Raw genomic sequence first — 17,578 nt, 5'->3', positions numbered from 1 at the left:
GAAGTTTGATTGAAATTGTTTCATAAAATAAGCATGAAAAAGGTAATGTTCTAAAAATATTTTTAATATTAAAAGTTGACGTTCAGGGGCTTCCCTGGTGGCACAGTGGTTGAGAATCTGCCTGCCAATGCAGGGGACACGGGTTCGAGCCCTGGTCTGGGAAGATCCCACATGCCACGGAGCAACTGGGCTCGTGAGCCACAATTACTGAGCCTGCGCGTCTGGAGCCTGTGCTCCACAACAAGAGAGGCCGCGATAGTGAGAGGCCCGCGCACCGCGATGAAGAGTGGCCCCCGCTTGCCGCAACTAGAGAAAGCCCTCGCACAGAAACGAAGACCCAACACAGCCAAAAATAAATTAAATTAATTAATTAATTTTAAAAAAAAAGTTGACGTTCAACTATTTCATCTATATTCCTTTACGTTTTTCTACTAGAGTTTGCTAAAAAAAACTTTTTTTTTTTTTTTGATGAGCTTTTATTGGAAGAAATGGGAGATTGCCTTGTAATTAGGCTTTCTGCAAATTTGGGTTTTTTTTAAAGATTAGAATAAAGTATAGCCCTCATTAAGAAATAACATATTATTTAGTTTAGTATAGGGATCAGTCAAATTAACTTTGGAATAAAAATGGCATTACTGTGTACAGAATTTAGTTGAGTTTCAAACAAATGCTGTCGGGATAAGTTTGGTAGGGGTTGATCCTGTAGATATATGGTATGAATAGCTATTTGTTTTTTAAATAATACATCAGATTAGAACACTCTCCTTTATCCCATGCTCTTACATCAGTGGCCATTGTTTTCTGGTTCACAGAAAATGCTGGTATTCACTGAGTATAAATGGAGATGTCCAGTGATGTGCTCCCATTTCTTTTTTTAAAATTCAGAAACCATGTATTTCTCATCCTAAAGAGTTACAGGTAGTCCCAAATTATGCATTTCCTTGAAAAGTTTATGCAGAAAAAAATCAGTCTATTCCCAAGTTCCTCAGTGAAGATATCACATTACTGACTTCACTTTGAACTTGGACATGCTCCAAGGTGGAGATCCATGAAGCAGTAACTATTAAACAGGGAACACTTAAACACACAAGTTTTCTAGGCTAGTTACCTCTATGACAAAACTGACAAAATGCATGCATATACCCTCTTCTTCAAAGTTTCCCTACCATGGAAATTTCCTACCCAAATCAGAAGCCATTGCACCCAATCAAAAGAGCTTTTCTGGTGAAGAGGTAAAACCTCAGGAACCACAAGATGTAAATAAAAGGAATATTATTATTGCCTTGTATTGAAATCAACACGAGGAGATGCATGTAAAATAAGAGGCTATAAACTGAAGTATGAATTTTGATCAAAGTGGGGTTTAGGTGCATGTATGTTCCATGTAAATGAATTTTAGGTGCTTCCCAGTTCCACTTGGTCCAGAGAATAGAATGACACTCACGTAAGGGACATGGTTCATATGAATAAGCATTTAGGGTCTAAAAGAGGTTGAACCACAGTGTGCCCACCTCACTGGCAGCGTGCTTTTCTAGGGGATCTCAGTAACAACTATCATCAGTTGCTATGGATGTCTATACCTGCAGCACTGAGTATAATGCTGTGTACACAATAGGTGGTAAGTGCAAATTAAACCAGTAAGTGTCTTGTCAGTGTAGTTTTGGAAAGATGGAGAAGGGTGGGTACTGTGAACTTTCTTTTCATCATAACCTTAAATTATTTTTCATCATTCAGGTATTTCTGTAGGATATATAGAAGAATGTGAAATTTATAGAATTACAGGCATTTATGAGAAAATCGACCAGTATATTAAATTGAATAAGATGTATGCGGCTGGAAAAATGATTCTGGAGTATTTATCAATGGCATGAGTGTCAATCTTCATGCTCACGTAGCTGCTCCTCTGGCTTTTCCTCTGCGGGGAGCTCCTCTCCGAGGCCAGCGTCAGCTGCACCATCATCCTGTCTGGCTTGTCTCCGTTGTCGGTCGTGTAGTTGCCCAGGTCGTTCACCTCCCCGTCACTGTAGCTGCCGTCCAGCAGGACCGCGCGTGGCTGAGGCAACCCGCAGGTGCAGGGAAGCTGCGGACACAGCAAATGCACGTTGGGATGCGAGCTCAGCATCCTCTCTCAGAAGCCCTTCCAAAGAAGCTGCCTAGTGGAGAGCATTGCCTTTTTCTAGTTTCTATTATGGGGTTGGGGGAATAATGGTGGTGGCACAGTAGACATTCTAAAACAGCAGGTAACCCATCAACTGTTAGGAAACATCACGTCATATCAGAGACCCACAAGAAGGTTCATGATCAGATAATCGGCATGTTCTCCATGAGATCATAAACTGATATGAGCCCTGATAAAAATGTTTACAATTATTGCGTGCATGTATGTGTGTGTGTGTGTGTGTGTGTGAGAGAGCGGCGGTGGGGGGGTGGGGGAATTTGAAAGGTGTGGCATTGTGGGGATAGTTCCTCCTATGTAGCTAGAGTTTTCTGGAGGAGATAACCATTGAATTGCAGACAGGAGGACGAAAGGGAAACCAGGTAGCAGGGAAGATGATCTGGGAAGTGATGGGAGATGTATGAGGTCACATGTGGAGGAAAATTTCCTAGAATGGAGGATATGTTTCCCTGGAAGCTTTTATATATATATAAATATATATGTATAATATATATATGTATATGTATATATATATAAATATATATATATATATTTATATATATAATGTTTATTGAAGCATTTATTATAGTGGCAAAAAATGGAAACAATATACTGCCCATTAATAGGGGAATAAATCATGTTACATCCAAGCCATTTATTATTATACCACTATTAAAAAGAATGTCTTGGAAAAAGAAATTCCTGGAAGCTTCTTTTATGATACCTCTCTGTTCATAAATCATTTGTTCCACCGTGTTGAACTGCCATTTATTTTTATCACTAAACTACCAACACCACCAAGATTAAAGGGACCACGTCTTAGCTAACTTGGCTTAGCAGCTCCTGGTATACGGTAGGTGCCAAATAAATATTTGAATGAATGAAAGAAGTAGCCCGGAGTAAATTTCACACCGTTTTTGTTTGCTCTTCACACCAACCCATGAAGTAGGTGGAGGAGGGGGTGTCATTGTCCCATTTGACAGAGGAGGTGGGACCTGCCCAGGGTGCAGAGCTAGTCCAGGCCCCCGTTCCAGGGCAGACACTCCGGCTCATGGTAAAGTCACCTTCTCCTGCGGCTTCCGCTCTTTCCGCTCCTGCACGGTGGTCAGGTAGTTGACGGCCGCGTACTCCAGCACCGAGAGGAACACGAACACGAAGCTGACCCAGAGGTAGATGTCCACGGCCTTGATGTAGGACACGCGGGGCATGGAGGCGTTCACACCCGTGATGATGGTGGACATGGTCAGCACCGTGGTGATCCCTGCAGACACCGTGAGAAAGAAGCATGGGTTTGTCTTTCACCAAACCCACCGGATGGCTTCGTGCCTCTGTTCTTTCTCCCAGCTGCTCCTCTAGCCTAGAATGTCTCCATCCCTGCCCCCTCTGTCTAGCAAACACCTGCTCACCTTCCCAGTTTTAGCTTTTATGAAGCTTCTCCTGTTCCTCCAAACCCCATGCTCACCCTTTCCCAGCTCTGTATCCCTGCATCTTCATCACAGCCTTTGCATCACTCTGTTCTTCGGCAGAGAGCCCCTGACAGGTTGGCAGGGTCTTTCCATTCAATTGCACAAAACAAAGATTGCAGGGGCGTTCCCTGGTGGCCTAATGGTAAGGATTCCGGGCTATCACTGCCCTGACCCGGATTCAATCCCTGGTCGGGGAACTGAGATCCCGCAAGTCGCAGGGCACGGCCAAAAAATAAATAAATAAAATAAAAATAAATGAATAAAAAAACAAAGATTGCATATACGAGCAAGTATGTATATTTCTTGTAACTCCTTCTCCAGAAAAGGGAAAAAAGGTACACAAGTTTTGTTTTAATCTTTGTGCCCTTGTTGCTGGTGTAGAATCTTGCAGTCCTGGGCCTATATTACCAGCTGTCAGGGCACCTCTGGCAGAGCCCCATCCCACCATGCTGCACCTGGCTGTGCATTCTGCCATGTTGACTCGAGGACTCAGTCAATTTTACCGAGAATGATGTTAACCTCATTTATGGGAAACAGATTTTTTAAACTAGAATGTTTATTTATTGAGCACAGTAACTGTTCAAGCTACAGAACAACCGTTAAAGGCCAGGGCATCTGTCAGTGGAAATTTCCCCAAGATTTCAAATTAAGCTCAGAACATTTGCTTGGCAAACACCAAATCACAGCGGATTGGGGTCATCTTAAGGGCCAGCGCCAATCCTATTTCACTAAAACCTGGTGGGTCATCTCTCCTTTGAAGCTCCTGGACGTATTAGCAATAGTGCCGTGTGTGGAGTGGGTGCGATATTTAAAGCGGGGAAGAGAGTTGATAGCAAATAGCTGTTGATGGAAGGCTTGTAGAGTAGGAATTCTCAGACTTGAGTATGTATAGGAATTACGGGGGCGGGGTAGGGGGGGTGGGCAGTAAAACAATAATAATAATAGCTAGTTCGTGAGCTTTTTTTATGCGAATTAAGTGGGATAATGTATGTAAAACAGCCCAATACTTCACAATTAGTATTAGCTGTTACTATGTTACCTTATGGATTGAAAGCAGTGACAGACACCAATGATAAGGTGTTTTTATCTTTGTGAACCAAGGCAAAAGATCACGAAGACTTGATCAACAGATCAATGAGTAAGAAGAGGAAACCAGTCAAGACAGGTAAAGGTAATAGATGTGCAAGAAAGTGGAAAAATAATAATAAACAAAAAATTTGGACAAGCAATTTTAAAAAGCGAGACTTCCTAAAATCTGGTTAGTTTTCTGACTTTAAATTGAAGAATGCGGGACATCCCTGGTGGCACAGTGTTTAAGAATCCGCCTGCCAATGCAGGGGACATGGGTTCGAGCCCTGGTACGGGAAGATCCCACATGCCGTGGAGCAACTAAGCCCGTGTGCCACAACTACTGAGCCTGTGCTCTGGAGCCCGTGAGCCACAACTACTGAGCCCACATGCCACAACTACTGAAGCCTGCGCACCTAGAGCCCAAGCTCTGCAACAAGAGAAGCCACCGCGATGGGAAACCCGTGCACCACAACAAAGAGTAGCCCCCACTCGCCGCAACTAGAGAACGCCGCGCGCAGCAATGAAGACCCAACGCAGCCAAAAGAAAATAAATAAATAAAATAAATTTTTTAAAAAGGAGAGATAAATTGAATAATTTGCTTACAATAAAGTGCACAAATCCTAAATATTGAGCTCAATGAATTTATATATTTCTATAACTACCATACAAATCAAAATATAAAATATTTACAGAAAAAAAAAATTACTGGGGGAGCTTGTTCAAAATGCAAATTCCTGGCCTCTCTCAGAGCTTCTGATCCTATACATGTAGATGGGACCCCGGATTCTTCATTTTAAACAATTTCCCCCAGAGACTGTCACAAAGATCCCTTGGGCCACCTTTGGAGAAACCCCATTACAGAATGTGACTTTCTTAGGCAGGTGGGCAGAGGAAGCACCACAGACCAGGACCAGCCACCCCAGAACTCAGCTCTAACAAGATTAAAGATGAGTTGTTTACATGGGAACCTATGGGGACCTAGAAACAGCTTCGCTGCATAGATTTTTTCTCTTTTCTTTTTTGGCCTCAATGCTTTTGGGATCTTAGTTCCCAGACCAGGGATGGAAGCCAGGCCCTCAGCCATGAAAGTGCAGAGTCCTAGCCCTTGGACCACCAGGGAATTCCTGCTACATAGATTCTTAATAGTGGCATTTTACCTGTGAATGAATAACAAAGTTTTTCCAAGTTATAATACCAACAGGGGTTCAGGGCCAATTTGGAAAGAATGATTTTATCTGGAAGGAATTACTTGTATTTTCAGATATCTGGAATGTGCACTTGAGAGGTTTCTTACCTAAAGGGACTCTGGCGGGCACAGCTCTGCGGTCGATCCAGAAGGACACCCAGGACAGCATGACCATCAGGGTGGCGGGAAAGTAGGTTTGCAGCAAGAAGAAGAAGATGTGGCGACGCAACGTGAAGTTAATGTAGAGACGGTTGTACCAGCCTGGGGGACACAGGAAGAAAAGAGAACACACAGCAGAGCCACTCAGCTCCTTCATAGGACAAACTTTATTCAGAGAATCATAAATGCCTTAGACTCTTCCCTGGAAACTTACCCTACCTTTATAAAGGGGAAGTGAGAAAAACCATGGAACAGATTGATTATACGATAACTCATACCGCATGGGTGAGTCCATCTCAAGGAATTTTGGCCCTCATTCTGTATGTAAAGGGAACCAGGCCATTGAAGACTCTTGTTACTCAAACTACGGCACAGGGCCTGGCAGTACCGCCATCACTTGGTTGCTTGTTGGAAATGCAGACTCTCAGGCCCCGCCCCAGATCCTACTGACTCAGACCTCCTTTTAACACTCCTCCCCACGTGATTCCTATACACGTTAAAGCTTGAGATGTATGGATTTAACAACGCCCATTGGATTTCTTATGGGGGAAAATGTGTTTGAAGTTAAAATACCATGCTAACTACAACGATGCATTTAGGCTATGCTTTAGCTCCACCCCGTTGTTCTTTACAAGGAAAACTTACAGGGAGGAGTTGAAAGGAGCAGGAGAATGGTGGAAGGAGAGGAAAAGGCAGGATAAATTTGACATGATGAGGGCTGAAAATAAAATGGGGACTTGGCAACATGAACTAGAAAACTTGGCATCCAGGACAACTTTTGTGCAATGGTTATAATTATAACAGCTCCAAGAAGTGACTGTGGAGGTGCTTACAGACTGAATGCCTGTGTCCTTCTCAAATTCGTGTGTTGAAACCTAATCCTCTATGTGATGGTATTTGGAGGTGGGGCCTTTGGGAGGTGATTACATCATGAATGGGATTGGTGCCCTTATAACATGTGTCTCGGAGAGCTCCCTCGCCTCTTCCCCCATGTGAGGACACAGTCAGTCTCTGAACTAGGGAGCGGGCTCTCATCAGACACTGAATCTGCCGGGACCTTGATTTTGGACTTCCCAGCCTCCAGAACTGTGCGAAATAAATTTCTGTTGTTTGGAAGCCACCCAGTCTATGGTACTTTGTTATAGCAGCCTGAAATGGACTCATGCAAGGAGGAAGGTCAAAATGCTAAGAGTCAAAGGACTGGGGGATCCCCCAAAGGACCAAGACTGGTGGGTGATGTATGCAAAAGATAAGAAACACGGGATCGCCACATGTTGGAAGGGAGCAGTGCCCTCTGTTACAGATCAGAGAGACTCAAACGGTGGCACTTCTCTGGGTAGTCAACCATGCGATGTTTTAGCAACAGAAACTGCATAAAGATTAGAGCAAAATCAGCCTGAAGGCAAGGGTTGGAGAGAGTGAAGCTCAGCTGTAACCTCAGCTGCCAAGAGGAAGACCACAGCGCCTGCCCTCAGGCAATGTCCGTGCAGGGGAGGGTTGGCAAGCTTGCCCAGGCCCTTGGTTCAGAAAGCAACAACACTGCCCACAGAGAATGACCAATGACCAGTAGTTCCTGCACCGTGGCTCACAAGAGGGTCATAAGAGGGCCCGAGCAAGCAGTATGGTAGGAGGGGATTGGTTAAGAGAGAAGCACTCAAAGGGGCTGAAGCCAAGAGAACGTGAACGGAAAACAATAAACCTGAAATTGGACTATTTCTTGCCCGTAGGAGAGGGCGCTCTGGGAGTTATATCAGGGTGAGATTCCCGCTGCTAAGCTGGCGATGCTGTCGTCTCAAATAGACCTCCCCACGGGGCTTATGTTGGAGCCCTTACCAGCATTTTCTAGGTTATCACTTCTGATGCTTTGGAGGTATCAAAAAATCACCCCCACCCAATGCTCACCACCCTCTAGACCTGATCTAGAAGTCCAGATCCTTGGTTTCAAATCCAAGTGGCACAGGCTCTGCTCACTTGACAACAAATTCACAGGCTTCCTGAGATGGAGGATGCCCGCCCCTCTTAGCCCCGCCCCCACCTGTGCTGCTGTAGAAGGCCAGTTTGGTGGTGGTGTGGAACTCCTGGATGAGGAACTGGGAGAGTGAGATCCGCTCATCTGTCTTTAAAGAGTCATTGCCTTTCTTCCAGTACAGCATGAGGTCGTCTTCCGTGTATGCATCTGAAAAGACAGAGACAGCGTCAGACGCCAGGAAAGACCACGAGCCTGTCTGTGAGGCTCTGTGGGGATTGGGATAAGATTGTTTGAATAAACAAACCGCAGTCTAAATGAAGCAAAAGTAAATCCAAAGAGACAAATCTAATTCTCCTCAGCCTTCCAAAAGTCATCAAGGCAAAGCTCTCAGGCCTAAATGCTCATCATTGCTGCAAAACTGCTCACCCCTCAATTCAGCCTTAAACCAGATGAAATTGCTATATTTGTAGACCAGAAACTACAATTTGCTCTTTTAAAAAAATTTTTTGCAGGTTAAATAGCGGCAACATTTCATATGGTTCAGCTTTCTAAACCATGAGTGATTTAGACCTTTCTTCTTTCAAAGGGTGACGATGCATTATTGATGGCAAGTACCTGTAAACACTCTCTCAGGTAATAAGGGCTGCATTCTAGCAAGAAAGGACACATAAAGAGATGCAGCAGAAAAAGTCCCTTCTCGGCAGGCTTCCAGTTGCTCCTGCCCAGGGTAGAATCAAAGCGATTCCCCTGAGGATTGCTTCCCCTCTGGCGCTACACTTCCCCACCTTGCCCACTTAGCTGAGCACACCACCTACCCCAGCCAAGCAGACCTACCTGCTGCCTGGGCAGAACTGGGATAAAGCCCTCAGGGATTGCCGGTCCAGTCTGTTCGTGTGTAAACAGTTCTTTCTGGGGCTCCCTGAGGCTCTATTTTATTCCTCTTTTATTCTGCCTCTAACCCTTGACCTGTGTGATGGCCGCTTTCACGTGTCTCCTTGGCCAGGCTATAGTAAGAACCCAGTGATTCAATCCGACGCTAATCCACGTGCTGCTGGGAAGATGCTTTGTAGTTGTGACATCTACAACCAGTTCATGTGAAGTAAAGGCGATGATCCAGATTAATCTGGGTGGGTCTGATCCAATCAGTTGAAAGGCCTTAAGAGCGGACCTGAGGTTTCCCCGAGGAAAAAGACATTCCACCGGTGGGCAACAGGGTGGGCTCCTGCCCGAGAGTCCCCAGCCTGCCCTTCCCCACGGCCTGCCTTGCGGGTGCTCGCGGAGCCCTAAGCCCTGGTCCCCTGTACTAACTCTCTCCCTGTGTATCTCCTATGGTTCTGCTTCTCTGGTGGAACCCTGACAGATGCCGCTGTCTGGGTATTGTGGGGAAAGCAAGGTTCTGGAGGCGACGATTAGTCCTTCGCTCTGTTACGCCCCTCCTCTGTGTAATGGAGATCACAGTAACCTTCTCACAGGGAGCTTGGGAGGATTCAAGGACAGAGCAGGCGGAAAGCCACGGTGCAGGAGGCAGTCACCCCCGTGGTCCTGGGGTTTATTCCCCCTGATCCCACACTGAGCGCCCTGCGGAGCTGTCCATGCGGCCCCTGCTACGTGGGGGTCCACATCCCTGCGCGCCTCGGCCCTGGATGACTGGAGCCAGGGGACCCCTGCTGCACCACCACCGCCCGGGGAGGCTTACCAAGGTGCCCTGGGCCAACATGACTCCTTACGGGACTTTGATATAGGCTGAGACGTGCCAGTGGGTGTGTGTTGGTTCGGGAGGAGTATAGGAGTGGGAGTCATGGGAGGGTCCAGACTGTGCCCATCAGTGGAAATGTTTTGGCAGCGATTGGAGCACGGGGGCAGGTTCGCAGAGAGCTAGAGATGCCAGCGGCTAGTCCTGGATGCTGCCGCAGCCTTGCTCTTCCTGGGGCTGATGTTTAACTTTCCAGGGCATGTGTGTATGTGTGTGTGTGTGTGTGTGTGTGTGTGTGTAAATTTCCCGAGGTCCCTTAGTTGTACCTGAGCATCTCAGCCACCACCTGCACTCACAATGGCTGTCCCCTGGGGCAATTGCTGCCAAACTTGTTTTTGCCAGGAAGTTCTTTCCTCAGTGGAAATCTTATTCAGAAGAGCGATAAAACAGAACTTTCTGGTGGGCTGCGTGTGTGAGTGCTGGGCTGGGGGGCTTGAAAGGAGACCCACGTTTGCTGAGCCCTCTGCTGCCCCTCCCCGAGCTCTTGCCCTGGCGAACTGGGAAACGTCCAGGGTCCACAGCACCAAAGTTCAAAGCCATTGTCATGGGCATTAAAAGGGTCAGTTAGGGGAACAGAAGGTTTTAGTCCCAAATGTGTTCCTGATTTTCAAACTTACCCGAGACTTGGCTTCTATCTAAAAAGTCATTTTAGAAGCATCGTCACAGATTAGGAACACATCCTGCTCCTGCTCCTGAGAGTCAGAGGTGTTTAGAGTAACTTAAGATGTGTGTGTGGATGTCTGGGCACAAGCCTACTCACAGCTCTCAATTTCGAGCGAGCACGTTTGCGTGTCCAGGGGAAACCGGCTGAAGTCCATGTTGCACATGGCGGTCACCGTAACCCTAGAAACAAAAAGACAAATTCCAAGTGTGCAGAGGCTGCAAAGTACAAGTGCAAAATGATAAAAGAAGCAGAAAGCCCTCTGCTTCCTCCCAATGTAACTGCCCCCTTCTTGTAATTCATAAGCAGTGTGCCAGGATTTAGAGAACCAGGCATCTTATGTGTGATACCCACATTGGAGTACTCTTGGGTGTTTATGTTTAACCCCAGGGTCGGTGTGGGGCAAACAATGACTGCACTAAACTCCCATCACATGCAAGCATTGTGGCGAAGCAATGGTCTCATTCGATAAAACAATGTGAAATCACAACTCATCTGATATGGTTTCTTAAACCATAGGAGCATATATTGCTCTCCTGTTTCAGATCATTCAAATTCTTCTTTTATTGATTTTATTGATATTCAATATTTGTGTCCAATGTCTTAGAAATAATATTCATGAAGTACTTATGCCAGTTGCCAAATTCGGCACTTTTTTTTTTTTTTTTACAACATTGATATTTCTATATTGATAATAACATCTACTAGTGGACGCAGGTGTTTTTAATGCGTAATTCCATGGAGATCACAGTAATGCAAAAACACTGGAAGATCTTATGGTATCAACATGCAAGCACTTGTTGGCATCTAATGTTTTTTTTTCAGAGTTTACACAGGAAAGTAAGATTCTGCATCAAAGAAGAAGCAAATACACATTGTTAGTCATGGAAGAAAGATCTCCCGCCCAGTGTGGAATCCCATGGCAGGTTATGATTAACAGTCATTGGCTAGTGAACATACTATTTTTCCTTCAACCACAGAAAATTGGTTATGTATAAGTTGTAAAAGTTATCTGGATAATTCACGGCCAAAAAGGAAAAAAATTCACTTGTAAATGGAGATTTCAAGGAAAAGAGCTTTCTTGAAGAAATTAATTACCCATATATTCACCTTATTTTCCTCGTTCCATTTGAGTGTTGGAATGGTTGTGTTCTGGGAGGGTTTCTGTATTGTTAACAGCTGGGTCATCTTATCTCCCCTAGAAATACTGATATACAGGATGTTTTTTTGGGGGGTTGTCAGGCTGGCCCCTGACTTGGACACCTAGTGGGTAGCCAGCCTCCCGTTTCTCTGGGCACTTCACCAGCATAACCACACCTGATGGCATCACCAGCAAGAAAGAAACTAGGAACTAAGCTTGGAGACACTTGTGGCACACTTTGGGGACATGAAATGTCAAATGCAGGCAGTTTTTGCTGTGAACAAAAGGATTAAATAGCTCTTCTCTCTGTATCAGTAGGTACAGGAACAGATGTTTTTAGAACCACAGACATCATCAGACTGGTTCTTGGCACCCTGACTTGATGCTTTTCCACTTGTAGCCCACACACGGAACAAGCACAGTGTGTGGTGGGATCTCACCCGTGTTTATTATTATGCTTCCCCCAAGTCCCTTTCAATTGTTCCAGTGGGAGGATTGTCCCTTGTCTTGGATGAAAACTTGCCAGGTCCTGTGATTTTCCTGCTTACCCTCATGTGACAGGCAGTCAAAACCCTCAGAAGTAATAAAACACATCTCACTTCCGAAATTAAAAGAATTTTTGTCCGAGATATTAATCAACACTTCAAATTTCATTCACATTGAGACTTCTGCTCCCCGTCCCCAGCTAAGGCAGAGCTGGCATTTCAGTGGTCAGTGTCTGCCCATCTCTGGTCACCTCCTACCTACATGGGTGGAAGTGAGGGCGGGGGAAGGGCAGGACGGTTCTCTGGTGAGGTGGCTTCAAGCTCTCTGGGCCTGCTACGCAGTTGAAGTGGAGACTTTCTTTCCTGTGTCCTTCATTCCCACCCCTGGACACCTGCATCCTTCAGTCGCATCTTCCACACCAGCTCTCGGCTCACCCACTGTCCATCCCTCACACACTAAACTACTCCCAACAACCCTGGGAGTGCAGACCGAGCCCACTTGGCTCTGCCCCTAGGTGGTTAGATAGCTCTTCTCTCGCCCACTAACTGCAGTGTCCCCCAACTGTAGACACACATGCTCCAAGCTCTCCAAGTGGTCCCCGTGGTCCCATTGCAGGCCCGCTCATGGAGTGCCCCCAGCTCTCCCCCAAAACATCTCTTCCTCTCACAATCACTGACTCTCATATCTTGAAGTTGACTGGGAATTCAAGAGCCATGGAATTGGTTTTTCAAGCTACCTAGTGTTTGGTCTGGTCCTCTGAATCCCTGGTGGTGATGTCAGATCGTGTTATTTTGTTGGTGGTTGTTGAGCTGAAGATGCCTTGGCAGCTGCCTCAAATGTGAGGACTCCTGGGAGAATCAACCCAACATGGCTCGGGGAAGGGGTTGCATACCCTTGAGCCACCTGGGTACTCCTGTGAGAGGAGGTATTTCAGGCCCTGCAGAGGGATACCCCATAACCCTGCTCTGAGTCTGGTATCTAACTGCTTAGATTCCAAGCCAACATGAGTAATGAAGGATTATTATAAATATTCCTTTGGGAGATGGGGGCGGAAATTCAGCTTCGACACTGCCATCTCTGACTCTAAAGATACACTGCATCCTCGCAGACACCCCCTACGTAGACACTGGTGTGTGGATTCAGCTTTACCAAAACCAAGTCTGTAAAACTGAAATGCACCATCAGCACAGCACAGAAGGAGTAAATCTCAGCCAGTAGCTGAGTCGCTTCTCTGTGAAGGCCTGCAGCTCATCTCCACATGCCCTCCCAGGGGGAGGCGGGCACCACAAGTTTCTAAGGTGGGCATACAGGGAAAGCCCCACTGCATGTCTGTGCTTAAGGGAAGCTTCCCCAGGTCAGTGATTGATGAGCAATTAAACATTTCTAAGGCTACTGCACAGCACAGGGCATAGAGCCAATATTTTCTAATAACTGTAAATGGAGTATAGACTATCAAAATATTGAATCACTATGTTGTACACCTGAAACTAATGTAATATTGTAAATCAGCTATACTTTAATAAATAAATAAAAGAAACATTTCTAAGGTATCTAAGCTTGTGAGAAGAGAAGATTTTATTCTTTATGCTTTCCAAGTGATGCTCAAAATACCATTTAAAATCATCAAGCGGCCCAGGGTCCCCATAGTTTCTCAAGGAGAACACCAGGGAGAAGGGACAAAAAACAAGCCTGAGCTGGCCAGGCAAGGTAAACAAATTTTTTTCTAAACCAAAATTCCAAATTGGAAATTGGGAATCGGAGGAGTTGAAGGAGGCAGGTCTTTGAGAAGAATACATTAGCTACTTCTCTGACCCCTACTAGAGAAATAAAACTTCCATTAAACGTTTGAAACTGAACTTGAATAGGGCATAAGTCATAAGCATCAGTCTGAGAAATTTCCCCAAGTGTATTTGCAAGACAAAATAATTCTTTAAAATGTTTACTCTGGGGCTTCCCTGGTGGCACAGTGGTTAAGAATCCGCCTGCCAATGCAGGGGACACGGGTTCGTGCCCTGGTCCGGGAAGATCCCACATGCCGCGGAGCAACTAAGCCCGTGCGCCACGATTACTGAGCCTGCGTGCTACAACTACTGAGCCCAATGAAGAGTAGCCCCCCTTCGCCACAGCTAGAGAGAGCCCACGCGCAGCAACGATGACCCAACGCAGCCAAAGATAGATAAATAAATAAATAAATAAATGTTTACTCATGTGCAGAGTTAGGTTTTCTTGATGTTGAAAAGTCGGCAGCTCCTGGAATGTTAGAAGCTAAGCTGTTCAAAGCCAAAAAGCAGAATTCCCTGGCGGTCCATGGTTAGGACTCCGCTTTGACTGCAGGGGGCACCCGTTCCATCCCTGGTCGGGAACTAAAATCCCACAAGCCACGCGGCGCGGCCAAAAAAAAAGGTAAAAAGCAAAACTGCTGTGGTGGGACCAGTGGTTCTTGGTTGACAAAAGTTTTCCCTTCCTCCCAGCTTCAGGAGTAAGAGGACTCCGAGGGAAAGAGGCCCAGAAGGAGGCCAGGAAGGGCTCACCTGAGGCTGTAGAGCACTTTGCCGTCGGGCTGGACCCTCAGCATCACGTTGTCCGTGGTGGTGTCGTGGATGAAGGAGCGCTTGGAGTGCACGAAAAACATGTCGGGGACCCAGATCTTCTTCACCAGCCGGCCGTCAAACGTCATGCTGAGGTTTTTGGTGCTCGGGAAGGACAGCCGCTCGTCCTTCCAGTAGTGCCGCAGGTAGAGGGTCATCGTGAAGTCCTGGGGGCCGAGGGCAGAGAGGGAGACCCCCCGCACTGAACAGCTGGGTGATGGCAGGACCCCCTGTACCCCAGGCTGGGGAGGGAACTGAGCCCGGGAAGGCCTTGCTTCTAGTCCCTGGGGTTTGCTGCCGCAGGAGGCTCTCGAACCCTGCTTGGGGCGGGGGGACTCAGCAAGAGGCTCTACAGAGGGGGGGACCTGAGCCCCACTCCATCCTCTGACACTCGCCTCCGCTCGGCGAAGGCTGCTACCGCCGGCAATGAGACCCGCAGCCTGAGGACTTCCAGCCCACGCACAGGGCCAGCCCCAAGTGCCAGACAGTTCAAGCCTCTGGAAGCAGCCCTCAGCCAGGGAGTGGGGTCGGGGGAAGGGTTGGGAGATGGATAAGTACCCCAGCTCCCGGCCCCTCAGCTGGGACAACCCTGAGGTGAGTTCTTTGCTGACTCGGAGTAGCCCCGAGGGACCGAGTGTCACGTAGACCTGGTTGGATGGCATGGCCCTTGCTGCTTCCTGCCCTTCCCCTGTCCCCAGCCTCTCCTTGTGTTTCCTGGGATCGCTTGCAATAAACTGCTTGCTCTGGAATGCTTGTCTCAAGTCTGCTTCTCGGGGAACCCAAACTAAGATAAGGCCCTAAAAAGTCCTGTAAGTCAAGGAGTTGTGGAATGTTCTATTTTTTATCTAAGCCCACTAAAAAGGAAAAACAAAGGAAACTTTTGCTTTTTCTGCATTTTCACAGCCAGACACAGAAGCCACAGCAGTAGCATATATCTGGCTCCTTGGACCCTGCTGTTTATGTTGGAGAGCCTTTGCCCGGAGAACAATCCCAGTGGCAAGACCCTGGACACTGGGGCAGGGAAGATCACATTTGTCATCTGGCTCTGTTTCATACCAATTGGGTAGCTTTGAGCAAGTGTCTCGACCTCCCTGAACTTCTGTAAAATGAGTGTGGGAATTCCCACCACCTGGGGAGTTATGAGCCTGGTGAATTCTGGTGTGTGGAGCTCCTGGCCCAGCATAGGCCCTGTGGGAATCTCTCCCTGTCTGCAGCTCTGGTTAGAGAAGCACTTACCATGTCGACCTCTGAGATGCTGTCCAAGCTCTCCACCTGCACATCCACGCCAACAGGAATGGCCGGGCCTGGGGACAGGGCACGGCAAGAGCATTTATTCTTTTCACTTGAACTTTGACTGTGAATGAGACAGGCGTAAGGAGCATTTCCCCTGGAACCTCCGTGTCTTGTCAGATTTGAAGGTTTGGTGTCCCACATGCCAGGATAACCACAGATAAAAGGGTGGAGTCATGGGCTGGCTCCCTGGAATATTCCAACTAAGGTGAAAAAAAATGTTTTTGGTCTGAATCATCCAGGTGATTCTGAAACAATTAGGTTAATATAAAGCATCTGTCTTTGGCTACACATGCTCATCTAAGGGGACGAGGAAGACCTAGATCAAAGTCAGGTCCCATCTAAGGAGTTACTCCTCAGCATGAGGTCACACATTTTATTTTTTTATATTTACCTCCTGGTTTTGTACCCTCTTTCATCTTGGAAGACAACGTCTCTGGCCATAAGAAAGGCATTGCTTGGTAAATCAGTGCCCAAAGTCATATTCAAAACATTATCCAAGCCCACAGATCTGCGTCTTTGCTACATGATGGAGTAGCTTCCATGGGGGACGTGGTACACTGGGATGGATATGAAAACATTAGATTTGGGGGGTGGTGGTGTTTCTAGGCCATAAACACAATATTCATAAAGAGAAAGAAAATATTATAAGGGAAGTAAATTGCTGCCTCTTTTCCTCCCTGCTTTCAGGCGTGTAGGGCAGGCATGGAACACACTTGGATCATCACAGAGTAAAAAGGTGGGTTTGGATCCAACAGCAGCTGATTATGGACTGGACAGAGACTCGCTTCTAGAACCTGTTTATTCTTTAGGCAAAGGTGACTGGAAGAAATAAAAGGCATGAGAACGATTTCTGAAATAAATACTTTTTTTTTCCAGGGAAAAAACCCATAAGGATGAAAACCCTATTTGACACTAAGAAAGCTGAAATCTGGCAGCTGCAGGCTAAGCTTCAGAGGGCTTTGGCATCCCTCAGCACTAAATCATTATTTTCTCTAACTATTTTCATTTAATTAAACCCAGCAGACCACACTCTGCCCTTGGATGTGGACCCAGAGTTCTGTCTGCCAGCTCCCAGACGACAACAAATTTAGTCCAAGATCGTTCTTGCCGAGCATTTTCAGGAGGCAGCTTTGGGCTGCAGCTGCCCTGTCTTCCCGTTGCCGTCCTCACAGCCAGCTGCTGGGCTCCCCGATGCTGAGCCATCCTTGTCAGCAGTGGCCCAAGGACAGCTCGGCTGGGCTGGCCTGGCCACCAACCAGCAGCCGCCTCCGAAGAATGCGTTCAGCAGAGCCCAGGGCAGGCCGGCCAGGGGAGGTTCTCAGATGATGCTGGGGGCTCAGGGGCCTTGTCCACCAAGCACAACCAAGGCAGACCTGACTGCGGGGAGCAACGCTGAGTGGACCCTTGGCTTGATTTCTGCCCACAGACAGACAGAAGGACCTGTAGAAAGAAGACAAGCCCCCAGAGTGCATGTTTCATACCTCCAAAGCCAGGCCTCATGCTGAAATCGTGGTCATCTATCCTCAGGAGCTGTTCTGACTTTGTCAGTGGCGATTTGGTAATATCAGGGCTGCGTTTAAGAATTGGGCTGCAGAGGGGGAGAAAACAGGTTGATCACATAACCTAATTAAGCCAGATAAAACCCATTT

At 46.8% G+C, this 17,578-nt stretch overlaps 1 protein-coding gene across 1 annotated transcript in view; it reads right to left on the bottom strand.

The window, feature by feature from the left end:
• Window positions 1-1,786: 1,786 nt before the first annotated feature.
• The window catches only part of GABRR1 (gamma-aminobutyric acid type A receptor subunit rho1), a 31,901-nt gene continuing 16,109 nt past the window's right edge, over window positions 1,787-17,578 (bottom strand). Inside the window, exons 2-9 of the mRNA XM_061207121.1 lie at window positions 17,411-17,517; window positions 15,873-15,940; window positions 14,580-14,803; window positions 10,521-10,603; window positions 8,074-8,214; window positions 5,988-6,140; window positions 3,220-3,416; window positions 1,787-2,080 (exon numbers count right to left, since the gene is read on the bottom strand). Coding sequence (XP_061063104.1) covers window positions 1,787-2,080; window positions 3,220-3,416; window positions 5,988-6,140; window positions 8,074-8,214; window positions 10,521-10,603; window positions 14,580-14,803; window positions 15,873-15,940; window positions 17,411-17,517 — 1,267 coding nt within the window. The remainder of the gene's footprint in view (window positions 2,081-3,219; window positions 3,417-5,987; window positions 6,141-8,073; window positions 8,215-10,520; window positions 10,604-14,579; window positions 14,804-15,872; window positions 15,941-17,410; window positions 17,518-17,578) is intronic.

Source organism: Eubalaena glacialis, chromosome 12, assembly GCF_028564815.1.
Source record: "Eubalaena glacialis isolate mEubGla1 chromosome 12, mEubGla1.1.hap2.+ XY, whole genome shotgun sequence".
NCBI classification, from domain to species: Eukaryota; Metazoa; Chordata; class Mammalia; order Artiodactyla; family Balaenidae; genus Eubalaena; species Eubalaena glacialis.
Note: the sequence above shows the minus strand (reverse complement) of the source record. Positions and strands in the feature narration are given on the sequence as shown.